This window comes from Gymnodraco acuticeps, unplaced genomic scaffold (assembly GCF_902827175.1).
Source record: "Gymnodraco acuticeps unplaced genomic scaffold, fGymAcu1.1, whole genome shotgun sequence".
Taxonomy (NCBI): domain Eukaryota; kingdom Metazoa; phylum Chordata; class Actinopteri; order Perciformes; family Bathydraconidae; genus Gymnodraco; species Gymnodraco acuticeps.
The window spans coordinates 1,243,451-1,261,194 of NW_022989977.1; the positions used below are offsets into that span (position 1 = coordinate 1,243,451).

The 17,744-nt window shown below is 40.8% G+C and overlaps 1 protein-coding gene across 1 annotated transcript; it reads left to right on the plus strand.

The window, feature by feature from the left end:
- Positions 1-413: 413 nt before the first annotated feature.
- LOC117543168 (neurexophilin-1) lies at positions 414-13,592 on the plus strand. Its single transcript, XM_034211268.1, has 2 exons — positions 414-745; positions 8,605-13,592. Exons 1-2 carry the CDS (start codon positions 671-673, stop codon positions 9,403-9,405), a joined length of 876 nt encoding a protein of 291 aa, XP_034067159.1. The 5' UTR covers positions 414-670; the 3' UTR covers positions 9,406-13,592.
- Positions 13,593-17,744: the final 4,152 nt, after the last annotated feature.

Here is a 17,744-nt window from a genome sequence, read left to right on the forward strand (position 1 = left end):
TAAATCACTCACTCACAGTATAAGGGATTAGAAAAATGAACAGAAGAAGTTGCAACATGTCAATATGACACCAAAATACTGCTTTGGGTCCCTTTGGTTCAACCTGTTCCTCCTCCTCATGATTCCAACATGGCAGCTTTATGTGTCTCCAGATGTTCACAGCATCTGGTGAGAGGGGCAGAGCCAGGGCAGCTGGCAGCCACTAGATGTCAGCCCCTGACGTTGTTTAAAGAAAAGTTCCTTCTCAAAAGTCTATAATGTGAACCTCCTTCTCTGCTCCCCCATTTCTCCTCCCTCCCTCCCCCACTCCGTTTGTCCCTCCATTCCCCCCCGAACCCTCTCTCTCTCTCTCTCTCTCCTCTCTCTCTCTCTCTCTCTCTCTGAAGCTCAAAGCGCACTATATAAAACATCCCTCCACACTGACACTCAGATGTACAAACACCTCGGCTCTCTCCCAGCCGTGCATCAAAAATCACGTCAGAGACGCTCGTAGCGTTTTAACGGAAGACTTCTGACCCCGCTGAATGAGCCTGAGAAGATCCATCACTGCCCCCCCCCCCCCCACTGCCTCAGGACCGCCTTCCTCACTCTGTGTTTCCCCTACAACTTGTGCAGCTCAGTCAAAGGGACATTTTTTTTTGCGGGCTGAGAAGATCAAGGACAGTTTGACATGAGGGGGGACGCTCCACGAAGAGGCATGAAGACCCCGTGTCTGTGGGCTCTGCTGCTGTCAGTCGTCTCTCTGGTGAGTTACATATCTCTTTACCTCTAATCACTTTATATCGCTACAGTTTCTGTGATTTATGTCTGCACCTATCTGGTAGAAGAAATATCGATGAATGTGCACAAACAGAGATTGTGATAAGTGACTTTCAGTGTAAAAACAAGCATGATTTGATTTCTGCTAGACGTCTGTTGCAGTCAGTTTATATAAAAGTCTAGAAAATATAAAGCAAAATATTGTTTTGTTGATTTCAGATTAATTTGACTTATGATATAGTTTACTAAAGGCATGTTTCTGAATAGTTTTCCTCACGTTCGACCCCTGTAACGACACATCCCACCTCCACAAACCTGTAACTGACTCATTAATATCTTCATGAACGAAACACAAGCTTCCCAAATCCAAAATCTGCATCTTGACAAATCCGCCCGCGCGCAATCCCGCTGGATGCCTCTCCCTCAGCACTATCCATTCATCCCTCCTTTGCATCTCCCCTCCTCTCTCCCATTTACAGACACACTTCAATAAGAATATATTTGACAGTGCGGTGGAGAACAGCCTGAGCCCATTATGACAAACACACCAGAATGCTCCTAACTCAGTGCTTTGGCAGTTTGTGACAACCCAATTCCTTTGATCCTCGGAAAGACAGTAACCCCTCACCCGCTGATAAATCTGTCAACAAAGCAATCAAAGCAGAACAGGAGCCACTCCTCTCTCCAAAAATTCCATAAACTTAATCCCCACAAACTTGACTGGCCTTAAAAAGCTCCCGTGGTGTTATCTGTGTTTAATTTGCATAGTGATGGAAAGAAGTCAATTACTATTAATTATTCTCTACAACTTAATACCCATTATCGAATTGAATTCACCGTCTTGAAAACCATAAACTCAATTTCACAGCTGACTAAGCGCACTAATCATTTCCTCCCCCCCACGCTTCTTTTTTCTTTTTTTTTACTTTACTCTAGGCTTGCTGCTTTGTAAGAACAACAAGGATTGTTCGATTTCAGAAGCAATAACATTAACTTACATGGATTCCCTTATTGTCTCAACATAAAGACAAACATCAATCATCAAGTGTGTGAGTTATATGTACCAAGGCATCATGGTAGTGCGAGTTGATCTCATAGCATCACTTGATGGGAGTGTTTTTTTCTCCCAGACGGAGCTGCCAAATTGCTTCGCTATGCTTTAATGGGATGATCATAATTGTTTCGTACTCGGTGCATCCTAAGCTTTCGCCTGCAGCTCCTTCAACAGATTGACAGACCCATGGGAACCTCACAAACTTATTTTGGCCGCCTTTGAACCAAGTCGTGTGTGAAATAATATGATTATGCATTTTTCCTCTGGGTAAGTTGAAAACCGGTGGCTACTTTTTTCTCTCTCTCTCCTCTCCCCCCTACCTCCTCCTCCCTCTTCGTCTTCAAACTGCCCCTGCTCTAATACCCTGCAGTCTGTCCGCGTATAGTATTTATCCTCCTCAGAAGTCATGGTAATAATTATGCCCCGACCGCTCAAAGCGCTGCTGCAGAGATGGGACTCGGCTCCATCCACAGCTGCCTGTGATGTCTTGACACACTTTGTGATTTGTCATCATGTCTGACCCCCCTCAGGTAACACTTTGATATCACTAGGAGAGTATAACCTAAACTCTTAGAGTAGTTAAATGCCCTTAGTTGATCTATCAGCTCAACCACGGGGGGACCTCACAAGGCGAGACAAGTTCAACTCCCTGTAAATGACTATGACCACAATCATATCCCGCAGTTGGAAAAATACTCCGCATCAAAACATCAAGGTCTCTTAAACCCTTCCTGTACAGAGGAACATTTCAAACAGACTCTAACTCAGCTGATATTCCACACACCAATATGTTTGCTTCTTGTGGATGAAGTCCTTGGGATTCATGCAAGCTGAAGGTCATACGTTATATTAAAATATGCCTTTACTGGGAGGTGGAGCGAGACTCCAGAGGGACTATCTGGTACCTGAAAGGTCACAGGTTTGATCCCACAAAAGCCTCATGTCCTTGAGCCAAACTCCAACCCTGCATAGCTCCTCAGACTTTAAGACTCTCTGGATTAGAGAGTTTAATACCATACATTTTAAAGAAGTTCTGAAGGCTTCTGCAGTGTGGTACTAATGCACATTAAAGAACAACATCTCTCTTAATCGCTGCATGTTGCAGCTCAACCCACACCATCCAATCAAGATTACAAAGTGGCAGCCCATATCTGCTCTCAGCCCAGTGCTCTGTTTAAACTACAACTGTCGCACTCTCAAATCCTCCCCGCACAGCAGCCGGAGCATTCAGGTAAATGAAAACTGACACACACTTTCATTCTTCCTCGCAAGGTTTTGTGTACAGCCCACCGCCGAGTCATCTGGCTCCTCCGACGGTTCTATTAAAGGTGGAATTTGTTGGCCGCTCCGGGGTCCAGCACATAGAAAATCCTCCGAGCTCCCGAGGGGAAGCCGGGGTTGTTTATCTTCCCGTTTCAAAGAGCGGACGCCTGCGCCTTATCACAGCCTCGCCAAGAGTAGATAGCATTTAGGTTTGTCCAACACCCGGCCTACATGCTGCATCTGGCAATCTGGAGAGTCGTTTCCTAAAAGACTTCTGCATACCCGTGCTGTTTGTGTTATCTTGTTGAGGGATTCTGCCTCATACACCCAACCCGGGAGTAATATTAATAGACAGTTACTGTAAATGGTTTTTTTGGGGGGAGGGGGGGGGAGAATCCAGCATGAGAAACTGCAGGCCCAAAAGTTGGAATAGCTCTGAGCCAGGAAAGGAAAGTCTCTGAAAAAAAATGATTGGGAGATACGTTTGAATATCTTTGAATGCAAACACTATATTTAATATGTATTGCAAATTGAATTTGTTTACACTGCTGCATTTGGACGATAGGACTTTCTGTAAGTGAGTGTAGTTTTTTGGAATAAAAGGGGCACTCCACAGATTTTAAAGACATGTACAAGCCAGCAAGTCCAAGATGTTTCTGTTATAATTCTGGGGAATTTAGGAGCTAGAAAGACACTACAGAGAAAATACATCTGGATATCTCAACATCTGCTGCTTTGATTTTCCTCATAGTTTTATCCGAGTCCTGTGTGTGTGTGTGTGTGTGTGTGTGTGTGTGTGTGTGTGTGTGTGTGTGTGTGTGTGTGTGTGTGTGTGTGTGTGTGTGTGTGTGTGTGTGTGTGTGTGTGTGTGTGTGTGTGTGTGTGTGTGTGTGTGTGTGTGTGTAAGGGTATTTCTGGAGTTCACCTTTATAGCTGAGGACAACTGATACTTTCATATCATGTGTCCCTGGGTGCCTGAAAGCCTGATGAAAGCCCTGAAAGCTAAGTTGAAAAAATCAAGCAGGCATATTTCCCCATAACATTAAGTATTATAAATAAATCTTGTGTGCAACAATTAAAGTTGAATTTTAAAACCAACATACTTTGTTTGTAAAAGCGTACCACTAAAGAAAAGAAAAAGGGTCGTGGTTTGATCAGACCAACAAAATGAGCAAAATCCAAAAACTGACACCATGTCTCTAAACTCAACCCTGCCAACCATAATCATGTGAGGTGATCTCAACAAATACAGGAAATCTCTCCTTAAAATAAACAAAACTGTTCAAAATTTAGAAGAAAATGTAAAGAACCCCATTTCTTAGCTGATTAAGAAAACATGTTTTCAAATCTTTAAAAATAAGAATGTAACTTCTGTGAAACACAAACTGATGAAATCACACCAACAGCTCTTTATAGGACGATGTTATGTGTAGCAATTTTTCCATATGTTCTTATTGTCAAAAAACACAAGACAAAAACCTAAGGGTTAGTCCATCTTGAAACCCTTACTCTGTAGCACACTGCCCAAAGCCCGTGCGTTACTACTTAACACTTACATTTTTATAAACAAAACCGGGCATTGCAGCTTTACCAAATGGAACTCAAACAGAAGTAAATGGTGAATTTGTTTTGAACAACGTTTAGTGATTTGTCCTCTCAGAGTGGATTGGCTGCATTAATAATGCAGGTCACAACCACCTGAGTGATGGCTGTGTTTATCTCTATTTAAGGCTTCCACTTGATTCTTTCATTATTGATGAATCTGCAATGGATCAATAGAACACCAGAAAATAGTCGTTTTGGTTTCTAAAAGCTCAAGTTGAAGTCTTTAAATTCATTTTGTCCAAACCACAGTGATATGTAAGATACTTTCACATGTTTTACTGTTCAAGCTATATTTATCCATGATGAAGGTCTAATTCAGATCATTGTTCAATTAAATACAGTATGCACAAAAGTATTCATGATTCAGAGTAAATCAGCCTGAAGCATGCGACACCACTGGGTCACAAGATACGTCTATTTCTAAAGGGTCAAACAGTGATTCATGGATTGGTGTATACATTTAGAATATTCAGCTCAATTTTTGTTGTTGTGAAATACTGGAAAGTTTGCTCTTTTTCTGGTCACTAAAAAAGATTGAAATGAACTTATCTGAGATGTAGATAGGAAATCATTCATAAATTAAGCTGAGGGTTTATAGAAGAACACAACCTTTAACAAATATGCTGCATCATAATAAGGGGCTGAAGAACCAAAGGGACGGTCCCCACTGAAATCACAAATGCAATAATAAAATAAATCATAGCTAAATTAAGCCAATAGAGTGTGAAATACATCTCACTTCTATCTGTGGAAGACATAGCTTGATATTTAATAAAGCCCTAATATTGGCAAACCAATATCTGTTAAACCCAGTGTTATCAAAGCGTGACTGTTGACCTTTATGCTGCCATTTTAGTGTTTCTCTTGTCTTTTATCCTACAGTACTCTTTTCTCTCTGCAGTATCTCTTTCAGGCACACACATGCACACGCACACACACACACACACACTGTGTCTCTTTCTCTTTGTGCCTGGCTTGCAATGTTTTTGACGCCAGCGAGAGGTAAATGTTGGCCCTCCGAGTGTTGGTGCAGTCAGTCGTGGTGTTCTGGATATAAACGTAGCTTTAGTCAGGACTGCCTCTGATCTGCCTAATCTCCCCGGGCTGGATTACAGGTTGGGCTCTAATCCGTGAAGTGGGGTCTCTGTGAATGTGCCTCGGAGTGCTCTAATCCAGAGACTGTCAGGTGCTTTAGATGAAAGCTAATTGCATGTCACAGTTTGGGGACCATAACGCCGGCGACAACAGAGCGAGTTCATCACAACAACAAGACATCGGTCTGATGGTGACTGTGAACGCACTTCAGATCATCTTGGAAGAAAATAGTGAAGAAATCCCCTCCAAAAAAAACAAAACTCCATTGACATCTCCTTTTACAAATTATTCATAACATGAAGTCACAGAAACTGACGCTGCCTCCCAAAACACACTGTTGCAGGCAATCTAATTTCCTGGTGACAAGATGATCAAATTTGGAACGTCTAATCCTACTCGGATTTGAATTGTTTAGGAAGTTTTCTTTACATTTTACACCTTAAAATATTTTATCCACACTCACACACACACACACACGCACACATCCGCTGTCACTAATTAGCCTGACAGTCACTTAAAGCAGCTCAAAGCAGTTTCCTAATATCCCTTGATCTGGTTTCGAGACTCCATTGAGACTGAAACCCAGTTACTGAGAAGCATCAGTAATTATGGCAAGAGGAAAATTATATTTCATTTGATCATTAGAGACTACAGTCTTTTCAGATCTCAGAATAGAAATATTCATGAAAAATAAATGGGGATTAGAGTCTGGATTACGGGTCAAAGATTATTTTTGGTGATTATTGGAAACATGTAAAACTGAATTTATGTTTAAACTCACATGGGATCAAGTGTTATAAATCCATCCAAGCAAAACCTGTACATGTATTTCGAATGAAGGTCACTAGCTTTTCCAAAACATCATGTTTGACCTTGTAACACCGAATAAAGATCTGGCATCGTGTAACTATTATCTGACATCAGCTGCTGTGTTAACCTACTGTATACAAAAGCAATTATTTGAACCATTGAAAATCAACATAAACAAACAACCTGAAATATTATTAAACCCTAGAAAAAAGCCTATACAATGTTCAATGTAATAATGGGCTTTATAGCTGCCTAGCTGATAGTCCATAAGATACTGTTTCACCGAGCTTTTACATCCTAAGGAGCTTTATGTTTGACTATAATGGTGCCAATAAATCCTGAACAGGAAGCCTCCCTCATCCTCACCCTCACTATCTTTTTACAATACATCACCAGTGAGGCCAACGTGACAGACTTTTGTTTCCAGCAATGGAAGACAAAAGGAGGTGTTCATTAATACAGTTTAACTGCCCCGCTGCGCAAGGAAACTGCTGAAAATCATATTTCTATTCTCCTCGTCATGACAATCACTCTGCACTGAAGGTCCTGCAGCTTTCCTTTTTCTCCTATAAAACCTTACCACTGCAAAGATTTGATCTCCGATTGTTTGAAAGGCTTCGGTTAGACTCCGTGTATCATGCTGCCTATTAAAATAAGTTCAGGTTATGTCGGTTTTTTCACAGAGTTAGAGAGACGTTACAGCTACTAAGCCAAAGTCTCCACAATGCCACTAACGGTTCTTTCACATCAGGTCATTCATCTTCAAGGACTCTTCAAAAACAACTGCAGGCCATCTTTATAAACTCCTTCACTCTGAAGCCAAGTGCATAAAAAGAATGTGTACTTCAGAGAGATAACACCTCCCGCACGATATCTAAAGTATTACAATGTCATATAGTGAACTTTCTGAATAAGAGAAGACCTTATGTTCAGAGTATCGATCGCGGGGCGGGGGTACAAAATGTAAACGCTTCGACCAGATAGATCTGCTGTCACGTTCCTCGGCTGGGGTTTGGACATCAATGTCACAAGCCTCAGCGGGGTGAAGGGGGAATCTTAGCTCTCTCATCTGTGTGATTGTTAGACGAGAGACACAGAAGGAATCATCCATCATCCATTCAGGCCACATTCAGCAGGTGCTGTTGCATCATGTCTGCTCCCGAGAAGCGCTTCATTCATCTCGATGTATGGCAGGCATACCCTTAATCTTGATTAAGACGAACAGGCACAAGACGGTTTCCAACTCTAAGACTTGGTTACAGTATTAACACAGGTTTCTTTAGAGGTGATCTTTGCTTGTGATGGATACAGTTTGTTGGTGTTTTCTTACTGCTGCAAGATTGATTGTGGTGCTGTTTGTGAGTTGGCAGGACTTCCCACAAACATATCAACAGATATTTAACACGAAGCAGATAGTGTCTACACAACGCTAATGCCAGACAGAACGTCAACATTGAGCAATTCTGCAAAAACCTGGTTTACGCAAGGCTACAGAATGAGTGTGGTTCTGGTCACATCTACCACTGTCCACCACCAATGTCAATATAAATTAAACAATATATGTTCTGGCTCGCTAAACGAAGACTTTGTTATTTCAGGCATTGGAACTTATTTGGTGAAATGTGTGAATTTGACGCAGAAAATGTTATTGTTTACATTCACCAAGACTCACTTTATTTTACAAAGAGACATTAATCAAAGAAAATGATATTGACAAAGGCCCCACCATATCTGTCTGATAATATATATAGACTATTCTGCACTATTTCTATTCTATTTTATTTACTTGCACTATCATCTGTTTTATTGTGTTGCACTGTTGGAGGAGCCTGTGACGTAAGATTTTCATTGTCAGAACTACACTGCAGCTATGCAAAACAGAAGCCTTGAATCTTGAATCTAATATATTTTTTTAACTTTAAAAGGTTGTTACCACATTTTTTTAAATAAAATAGTTCGATAAGCATGCAGTATCAGTAGTAATGGTGATTTTGTTTTTGTTTGTTTTGTTCTTCCAGGTGACCAGTGCTGATTCACCAAGTACAGGAAATTCAGCCTTGAGAGAAAGCTCAAAATCCAAAGTGAAGACTTACTGGTCTGAAGGCAGCAAGGCAGTCTCCATCAGCCGCCTGCTGTCCCAGAGCTTCTATGGCAAAGAGAACTTCACCTCTCTGGATCTGAACTATGACGAGGCCGACTCGTTCTCTAAACGGGACCAGTGGAGCTGGCTTTACAACGCGTCCAACCCCCGCGACCCTCGATCCAGGACGAAGCGGAGGCCCATCGTCAAGACCGGCAAGTTCAAGAAGATGTTCGGTTGGGGAGACTTCCACTCCAACATCAAGACGGTGAAGCTCAACCTTCTCATCACTGGTAAAATCGTGGATCACGGTAACGGGACATTCAGCGTCTACTTCCGCCACAACTCCACCGGTCAGGGCAATGTTTCCGTTGGACTCGTTCCTCCAACCAAAGCGGTGGAGTTCCAGGTCCACCAGCCGTTCCACCACAATCACCACCAGCAGCAGCAGCAGCAGCAGCAGCAGACGGCTCTGGAGACCAAGGACAACAAGCTGTTCAACTGCAGGGTGGAGTACGAGAAGGTGGAGAAGGGCACCAGGAACTCGCTGTGTGCCCACGACCCCTCGCAGAGCTGCCCTCAGGAGCAGACCCAGAGCCACTTGTCCTGGCTGTGCTCCAAGCCCTTCAAAGTAATCTGCATCTTCATCACCTTCTACAGCACCGACTACAAGCTGGTGCAGAAGGTGTGTCCAGACTACAACTACCACAGTGACACCCCCTACCTCCCCACCGGGTGATCACAAGACCAGACAAGGACAAAAAAAAGAAGAAAAAAAGATGCTGGGACAGGCTGTCGGATCTTGAGCTATGTCAGATTATTTGAAGGAAAATGAAGTCAAGACACTTGAAACGTTGAGAGGTATTATTACAGCTAACATATCCTTGATGCAAGACTGATATTGCTCCAACGAACAGACCCACCCAGAGGTCATTATGAGAGCATTAAGGGAAGCATTTATAGGCTTGCAATACTCTTATTATATGCATAGCTGCTTACATTGAAAGGACATTCTCAAGCCAACCGCAAACATATGCTGATTGTATTTATGTAAATATTGTGGGTTCCACAAAAAGACCAGAAAACAATTTTATTAATGTTTTCTCCTGCTAATTTGGTTGTTTATGTTGATAGTGCATTTCCGTCTCAATCACGCTTTCTGTCTTTTCCAATCAGTCTCTGGTAATCATTGCAAACACGTAAATGTCAATGCAAATAAGAAGAATCTGTCAGTATGCATTAGAGTGCATAATGGAAAAAGCAAACATATTTTGAGTGGTGTTGTTTTCTGCAGTGTGATTGTTGTGAGTGAGTATACCTCTCTGATAGTGTTGTTGGAATCTCGTCCATTTTCATGCATGAACCAAATGTGGTAAACAGCTGAATAACGTCCATCTATATTTCCATGTTATTGCAGCTGTCAGAAATAATCCTCATCATGTCACCGGAGAAAAAAAAGGTATAAAAGTCTTTCTATTTTGTGTATTGTGTTAGCAGTTCTTAAGCCACAGCAAATGACACCAATGGAGGCTCAAAGTCAAACGCAAGCAAGTAAATGTGGTGATAAATAAATACAACCTGCAGAAGACACAACATTAGAGAGACACACACGATCCTTCTTTTTGCATTGCTCCTTAAAAAATAAACGTATGTGTACTTCTGTTTTCTTAGTCCTGCACTTCAATTTTAGACGTTTAGCGTGCTCTTTTTCGTGACTAAAACAAGTCGAGTATAATAACCTTAACTCCTGCCTCACTAAAATAACAAGCAGAGATGACAGAGCCACAACATCCCTGCTGTAAAGGAATATTTTAGTCTTGTTAAAGTATATAGAGTTTAGTGACTTGTCCTCGGGAATCTGTTTAATATGGTTGAAGTGTATTCCTGCCTGTAATGTGATCCATAGCTTCTCAGGAAGACACAGGTCAAGAGGTCATCTGATGTCTTGTGGGGGAGAAGCTTGGCTCATGTGGGTTTACAATGCAACGAGTCTCGACATCTGGCATGCATTAAAGGAAAACCCGCGTGTTTTAGGGCCCTCCTCTTCTCTCATGTATAGATGGGTGCTTGGCGCTTTTGGGCAGAGTTGGCTGGTATCTTGCAGGGAACTGTAATATGCTGTGAACTCTCCGGCCGTTCAGGCTCTCAATAAATATCAGTGTATTGACAGGCGAATCCAGTTTCACTCATTTCATGATTGGCTCAACATTGCTGCAAAGAAGTTTTATCTTCACAACCTGCAATATCCAAAACTATCTGTATACCTTGGAGTAATCATTTATAAAGCGTGCTGAATTATGGGCGACAAACGGGGTCAAACATAGAAATAAGAAGAGGCAACATTGGTGTTCATCTAAAAAAGAACAATGTGAGAGGTGGTATGTTGTGTTTCCTGCTCCAGAGGAGACACCACATACACCAAACAGCAGGAGCTAATCACACATTCCACCTATCCAACATTTGCACCTCTGGTTATCAAAAAAAAAAGAGAAATTCTGGATGAGACTAACACTGGCTGTTAATGATATTGGATGTTCCAATTGGCTATTAAACCTTCATTACATAAATTGGGAGCCACTGGCTCCATGTGAAGCATAGAGGGAATGAACACAGTGAAAGTGGGAGCTCTGAAGAGTCAACACCATCCAAAGAAGGAATTAAAGTGCCGATGGAAAACCTGTAAAAAAAAGCACAAATGTGCACCTAGGGGCGCAATCACTGCTGTCTATTTAAATTCAGTGCTCTGACACAGTGTACGCTATATATGCAACTCAGTAACTGCTAATGGCAGCCTGGACGACATCCAATATGCCAACATGGGGTGTATTTTCTGACAAGGCAGGCCAAAGAATAGGGGTCTGCCTGTGGGATGAGTGAGCATAAAGAGGAATTTATGATGTGGAGGAACAAGGCTGGCAGAAATCACTGGAAGCACCTGACTCGTAAATTGAGAGCATGTTTCTGTCACCCAGAAGAAGGAATGACTAATGTCTCAGATTGCTGTTTGGGCCCGTTCTTTCATCTCAATAAAGTCACTTTGATATCCCTCCCCCCTACCCAAATGTGCCAGGGACAGTTTGTTCAGCTTCAGAGAATTAAAGCAGCACTTTTGTGAAACAATGCAGCCTCATTATGCACATAATCTTACAAGTGTAAACAGTGTTTGGGTGTGAGAGCAACTATGAGATGGATCTGTTCCCGACTGATGCTGTCTGAGGGCAACAGCAATGTACTGTGTGTACAAGCCACATTATTAATGGACAGATGTATTCATAGATATCATTTAAAGCTGCACTACTAAACCCTTAAACAGCGAAACAAATGACTTACGTAATGTGAATTGTGTGACAAACCCACACGATGCTGAACGGCGTTATACCATCTTTAAGCTCATTGTTTTGGTTTTCATGGCCCACAATTTCACCATTTTGATTCACTCTCATTTCGCTCATCGACCCCAGCAGCAGGCACCTGTTTTTACAGGAACGCTCTCTGTACGATTACTGCCCAGCACCAAACAGACAATGTTAGCTACAAGCTAGTGTACATAATGTAACGTTTAGCAGCTAAAGAGGCTGATAATTTCCCTCGGGAGTTGGTAGAAAGCAAAGGAGTGTGAGTATTTTACTTCAATTTGCAAGGTGGCCAGAAACACCCATGAATACTAACATTTTTCTGTATCTGCGTAAATGAAAATGTTGTCAAACTAATGAATAAATGTAGGCTTAAGAGTTTGAACATTTTCTTTGTAAATCGGCATTTTGTGTGTTTCTAATCTAAAAGTAATTGCAGATATCATGCTGTTTTACTCCAAACTTTACTGCTAAAAACAATATTTAGCATTTGGAAGAAATTAATACCTTAGATTTAGTAGTTTAGTCTAGTATTAGTCCTTTTATTAAAATATCTGTCAATCAAATGGGAGGGAATGTAAGTTCCAATTTTATGTTCTGGCTTTAAGCGCTATGGGCTAATCTTTTGTTAACTTTCAGATCACTGATCGTACCTTCAATACAACTTAATTTGACGATTAAATAGGGGGGATGAATAAAGAAGAGATATCTAATTAAAACACAGAGATTAAGCTCAATCCAATCTTAAATATCTAATAACTTAAATTCAGATGCAAATCTCTGTTTTGAGAGTAATTTACCAAAAGTGGGAGAGGACAGCTTCTTCTTTAAAAGCCAAGATTTCTTAAATGTTGTTCATCTGAAAGCACCAGTTTATCCAGAAACAAGAAGAACCTCCAAGGAATGGTCGGTTTATGTATGAATGAAAGCGACATCATTACAACCCGGCAGTGTTTGAACGTCTAAGTTATCTTCGGGTCCAGATCTTCTCCCTTGGTTCAGTCGTCCTGGGCCGGAGCCATTCATGCCTGCCGTCTCTCCCCCACAATCCCTGATTAATGTGGTCTGGGCGGGAGCTGTCAGAAATGGCAGAGAGAATCATGGGATTTCTCCTTCAGAGTCCCAATGACACCCAGCAGCTGCAGGAGTAAACAGATGACTAACCACTGGCCTTTTGGCAGCCTGTGGAGATTGACACGGAAGGAGGGCTGCGAACGCCGCTTTGACATTTAGGTGGATTAGAAGTTCTTGGGTTCTGCTCTCGTGGTGTCAGAGGTGGTTGGCATAGTAATTATTTGTGTCTTGGTTTTTATCCGCTTGACCCCCAACTGCAGTGAAAATGTACAGATATGTTTTTCTTCCACTTACAGACAAGTGAAATGTTTATTGTAAAACATCCTGACGAGCCTCATTTACAAGCAAATCACATTTTGTTTGCACTGCTACAGAGGAAATAATACGTGTCTTACAACAAGCAATTGTCATTTCAGATCATGTGCTGCTGCAGATTTCATTTAAAATCTGGGGCTGAAGCTGTCCTGGGGCACAGTTTTGTGTGAGGTATTGACATATTAAAGGCTCCATCAGACAATGGCTCGTGTTTTTTTCCCTCTTTTTTTTCAAATCACAAATAAATTACTCTCCTCAAAACACTATTACTCCGCCGGAAATGAAAAGTCACTCGTTGTGAATGTCTCATATCAGGTAAAAACTGGAGAGAATTAATTAACCTTTGTTATTTTAATTGCTTTAGTGACAGCTGTCCTTTGGTGCCGGAGCTATCCTAATGCACATACTGTGGGCTTGTCAATTACTTTCCCAGTGAATAGATTAAAACGCCACAGAGGAGAGAGTCATTTCATTAGTCAGACTTAATGCCCCTCAGACATAACCAGGTACGAACACTTTGCCCCTAAATATGCAGAAAAATGAACAATACTATTAAGCCCCTATGAATCGAATGAATGTGGCAACGTGAAATTAAGTTTACGCTCTATTTGACTCTGTCCTGTTGCTATTATTTCATTTGGTATACAGATTTCTCTTTGGAACATTGTGATAAATAAGAATATTTTTAGCCTTTTAATAAAGGTCTCGCAGACTGAAATGCGGGGAACCTGAGTGCATGGCACAGCTAATTGCTCTAATGGATGTTAGAATCGTAATGCTGTCAATTCTTATGGTTCTGGATAATGGCTGACAGCAGCGACTGTCTAATTCTCCCATTTTGCTCTTTGCACATCTATGATCAAATGCTCCTCAGCTCATCATGAATCTGAAAGAAATTAGACCGCTTTCAAATATCTGTCAGCTGGATGTCTCGGCTGCGTTCAGCACTAAAATGCACAAATCTCCACTCCTTAGCACATGATATGAAGACAGGAGGCACATTATCAGGCAGCTAAAACCTCTTCTTTGACGGACGGGGAGGATTTTGGCAGATACTCGTGCATGTACAGTATGAGTATCAGGGGCACAAATTATAATGAATACAAAATAAGCTTACATTCTCAAGATTGCTGATGTTACAGAATGTTAAGAAATAGTGAGGAATTCAACAATTACAGATAAAGGGTGTTGTGCTTTACTGAACATCTTCAGGGTTCACTATAGCACAGATCCATCATGGGTTTACCTTAACCTGGACCAAGGGGTGGAAAACCAACAGACATTTTCCACTTAAAATGTGTGACAGTTTTGAGGCAGATTGGGTTACAATTGCAATATTTGAGTATTGGTAAGTACCACAGTATTATAGAGAATCATTTTAACAGTGGGCATAAGCAACCAAATGTCTTTAGTTGGATTTGAACCCAGATGTTTTATAACAATGGGTATTGTGATAAGTTAACTCAAAATTACATAGGTGGCTGGAACCAGTGGTTTCTAAAGTATTTAATTTTATATTTATATTATTTGTTGGTACTGAAACAGTTAATTGAAGAAAACAAATATTCTGATCAATTAATTGTTTCAGCTATGTTAGGGCTGCAACTAATTAGTTCTGCTCAAATATCACAAGCATTTGAAAAAGATATGCTCATTGCAAGTTAACCGAACCTGAAGGTGATTGTTTTTTGTTCTTCTGGCACACACCCAATCCTATTACACTTGCAATGAGATAAAACTACACAATTCTTGTGTTTGAGAAGCTGGAAGAAGAAACTATTCAGTATTTCTGCTGGATGATTGACTTTAAAAGATCCAAAATTCTTTCCTCAAGTAATAGTTTTAACACTTATTGAGACAATTGTATCCATTTTGTCCACTTTCAAAAACATAAAGAATATGGAGGTAAAAAATAAAAGTATGTAATAATAATGTATCAAGCAGGAGTGTTCAAACTTCCCAACTGTTCCACAAATTGCTGTTTTCTCCATTTGATATGGTTGTAATTTTAATATCTCTGGATTATGGACTGTTCAACAAAACAAGTGATTTGATTTTGTCTCCTCAGGCTACAGGAAATTGTGTTGGACATTCTTTTTCAAAACCTTTTATGGACTATGATGATAAAATAACAAATAATTAAAAGCAAATGAAGAGATTGATTCATTGTTAATAAAAATAATTATTAGTTAAAGGCCTTAACAAATCTGATTATAGGAGGAGCTAATCCTCTTTAACTTCATACAGTCTTTTGTTTATCCTTTAGAGTGAGTACACAGGTGCAGTTCTTCTGTATTTATACTTTATGTTTCATGAAATTGAACATTTGAAGAGTTAATGTATGATATCATTGCTTTTAAAGACGTAGAGGCAAGCATATTGAAGAAAGTGTAAGTGATTTTATGCTTCTAAAACCTTCCTGTTTCCAAAATAGATGTTAAAATGTTACAAATATATATATCCTTTATTTAACCAGGTACAAATAAATAACTTAACTAAATGATTTACTATAACTGATAATATTAATGATAATCGTCCCTGCAGAACATTGCTACCTTTGACTTCAGAATCTTAGTACTAAGTTGTATTTGTTAATCAGATTTGTGCTCATCAGGTTTCTCATCAGTCTTGTATTTTGGGGGGAGGACAGGGAACATCAATGTGAAGTTTCCCAATTCTTTTGAGATGTAGGTTTAACAAACCAGACGCACAAGTATTGATGTCAAAGGTGTGTTTGCATTTCACAATGACATGAGATATAAGAGGATTACATGGCTCATGAATATGGCCCGTTTCTATCCTCTTCTTTTGCTATCAGACATCTTCATCTCTATCCATAACAGCCTGTCGAACGGCACAAAGACTGATGTGCTCGTCTCTGAATACCTCCGATTTAATTTCAGTTAAGAAAAAAATGTTGTCTGATCTGCTGAAAATAAGTGTGTGTGTGTGTGTGTCTGTGTCTGAGTGTGTGTGGTCCTTTCACAAGCAGCTGCATCTCACACAAAGAGCAACTAGTTTAGAATCTATTTTTATGTCACATAATGCTGTCAGTGTATATTCCTTGAAACAACAGCAGAAAGAGGTGATGATTACTGAATATCACCTTGTCAAAAACCTCACAGATGTATGGAGGTAGGTGATGCTATTTATACTACACAATAAACACACTTATATTCTGCTCCATAATTGACATCTTCAAAAGTTCATTCAAAATCACCAAGGTGTTAATCTTCACCACAACACCTGGTTATTTGTGTCGAAACATCAAGGATTTGCAGTCAGTGTTAATTGTGAGTGCCCATACGAAAAAGCTGTCCTCATGATGAGAAGACCATTTTCCCGTGTCACAGCCCAAATATATAGGAGAGTTTTCCTTCACCGTCCTGCCTTTAAAACAGGCTGGCAGGTAAAACAATCAGGGCCAGCCTGCACCGCGCCCGGGCTTCGTTTGCCATTGATTTATATCTTAAACAACCTCTCCTGGTGCTTCCACTGCTAAAGGTGAGACGCACAGCCAGTGTTTGTGACAGAGATGGACTAGGTGCGGTGGCAAGAGAGAGAGGGATGATGCGGTTTTAAAAAATGCATCACCATTAAATCAAAGAGTAACCTTGAATGAGTTCAGGCCAGTGCTGGCATGGTGACACGCTCTGCCCTCCTCAGCGTCCGGTGCCACGGAGCGTGCCAAGCAGCGGGGAGAGAGAGAAAGCTGCAACGCGGTGATACAGGTTAGAGCGGTGGTGCTGGGTAGCAGGCTAGCTCCACGCAGACCAAGGGCCCTCACACTGACATTGTGTTCAAGTTTGAGCTCAACATGTTGGAGACAAACGTATATAGTCTGAGAGACGGTGATGTCCTTGCAAACTGCCATGGAAAAGTTGACAACAAAACCTTGTTATCACTTGAACTTGTGAAAAAATGTGTGCACAGATGGTGCAAAAAACAGAAGTTCAACATTCGTGATACCTGAAGTTTGACTAAAACCTGCTCTGACCTTTTTCTCTTTGTCTCATAATCTTGCTTATATGTCCAATACAATTTTTTTTTTTTTTTAAAAGGGTTTAGGGTAAAGAAATGTTTTCATAATGAGAAAATACCTAATGTGAATATGAGATTACTTGTATTATTCCTGTGCGCTGCAAGGCAAACTCCCCAAGCTATTACATGGGTTTGAGCAGAGCAGACTACAAAGCATTAGAGTGTAGCCTAGAGGAGGACAAATTAAACCCCACTGGTCCTTCAGCTACAACAGCTGAACTTTACATATTACTCGCTCATGCAGATTACTAAATCAAGGAACTACATTTATTTACGCTTTTTAATAAAGCACCAA

Coding starts and splice junctions, on each gene's coding strand:
- LOC117543168 (XM_034211268.1), top strand. CDS start 671: ATGAGGGGGGACGCTCCACGAAGAGGCATGAAGACCCCGTGTCTGTGG. Junction 746..8,604: donor TGCTGTCAGTCGTCTCTCTG/GTGAGTTACATA, acceptor TTGTTCTTCCAG/GTGACCAGTGCTGATTCACC.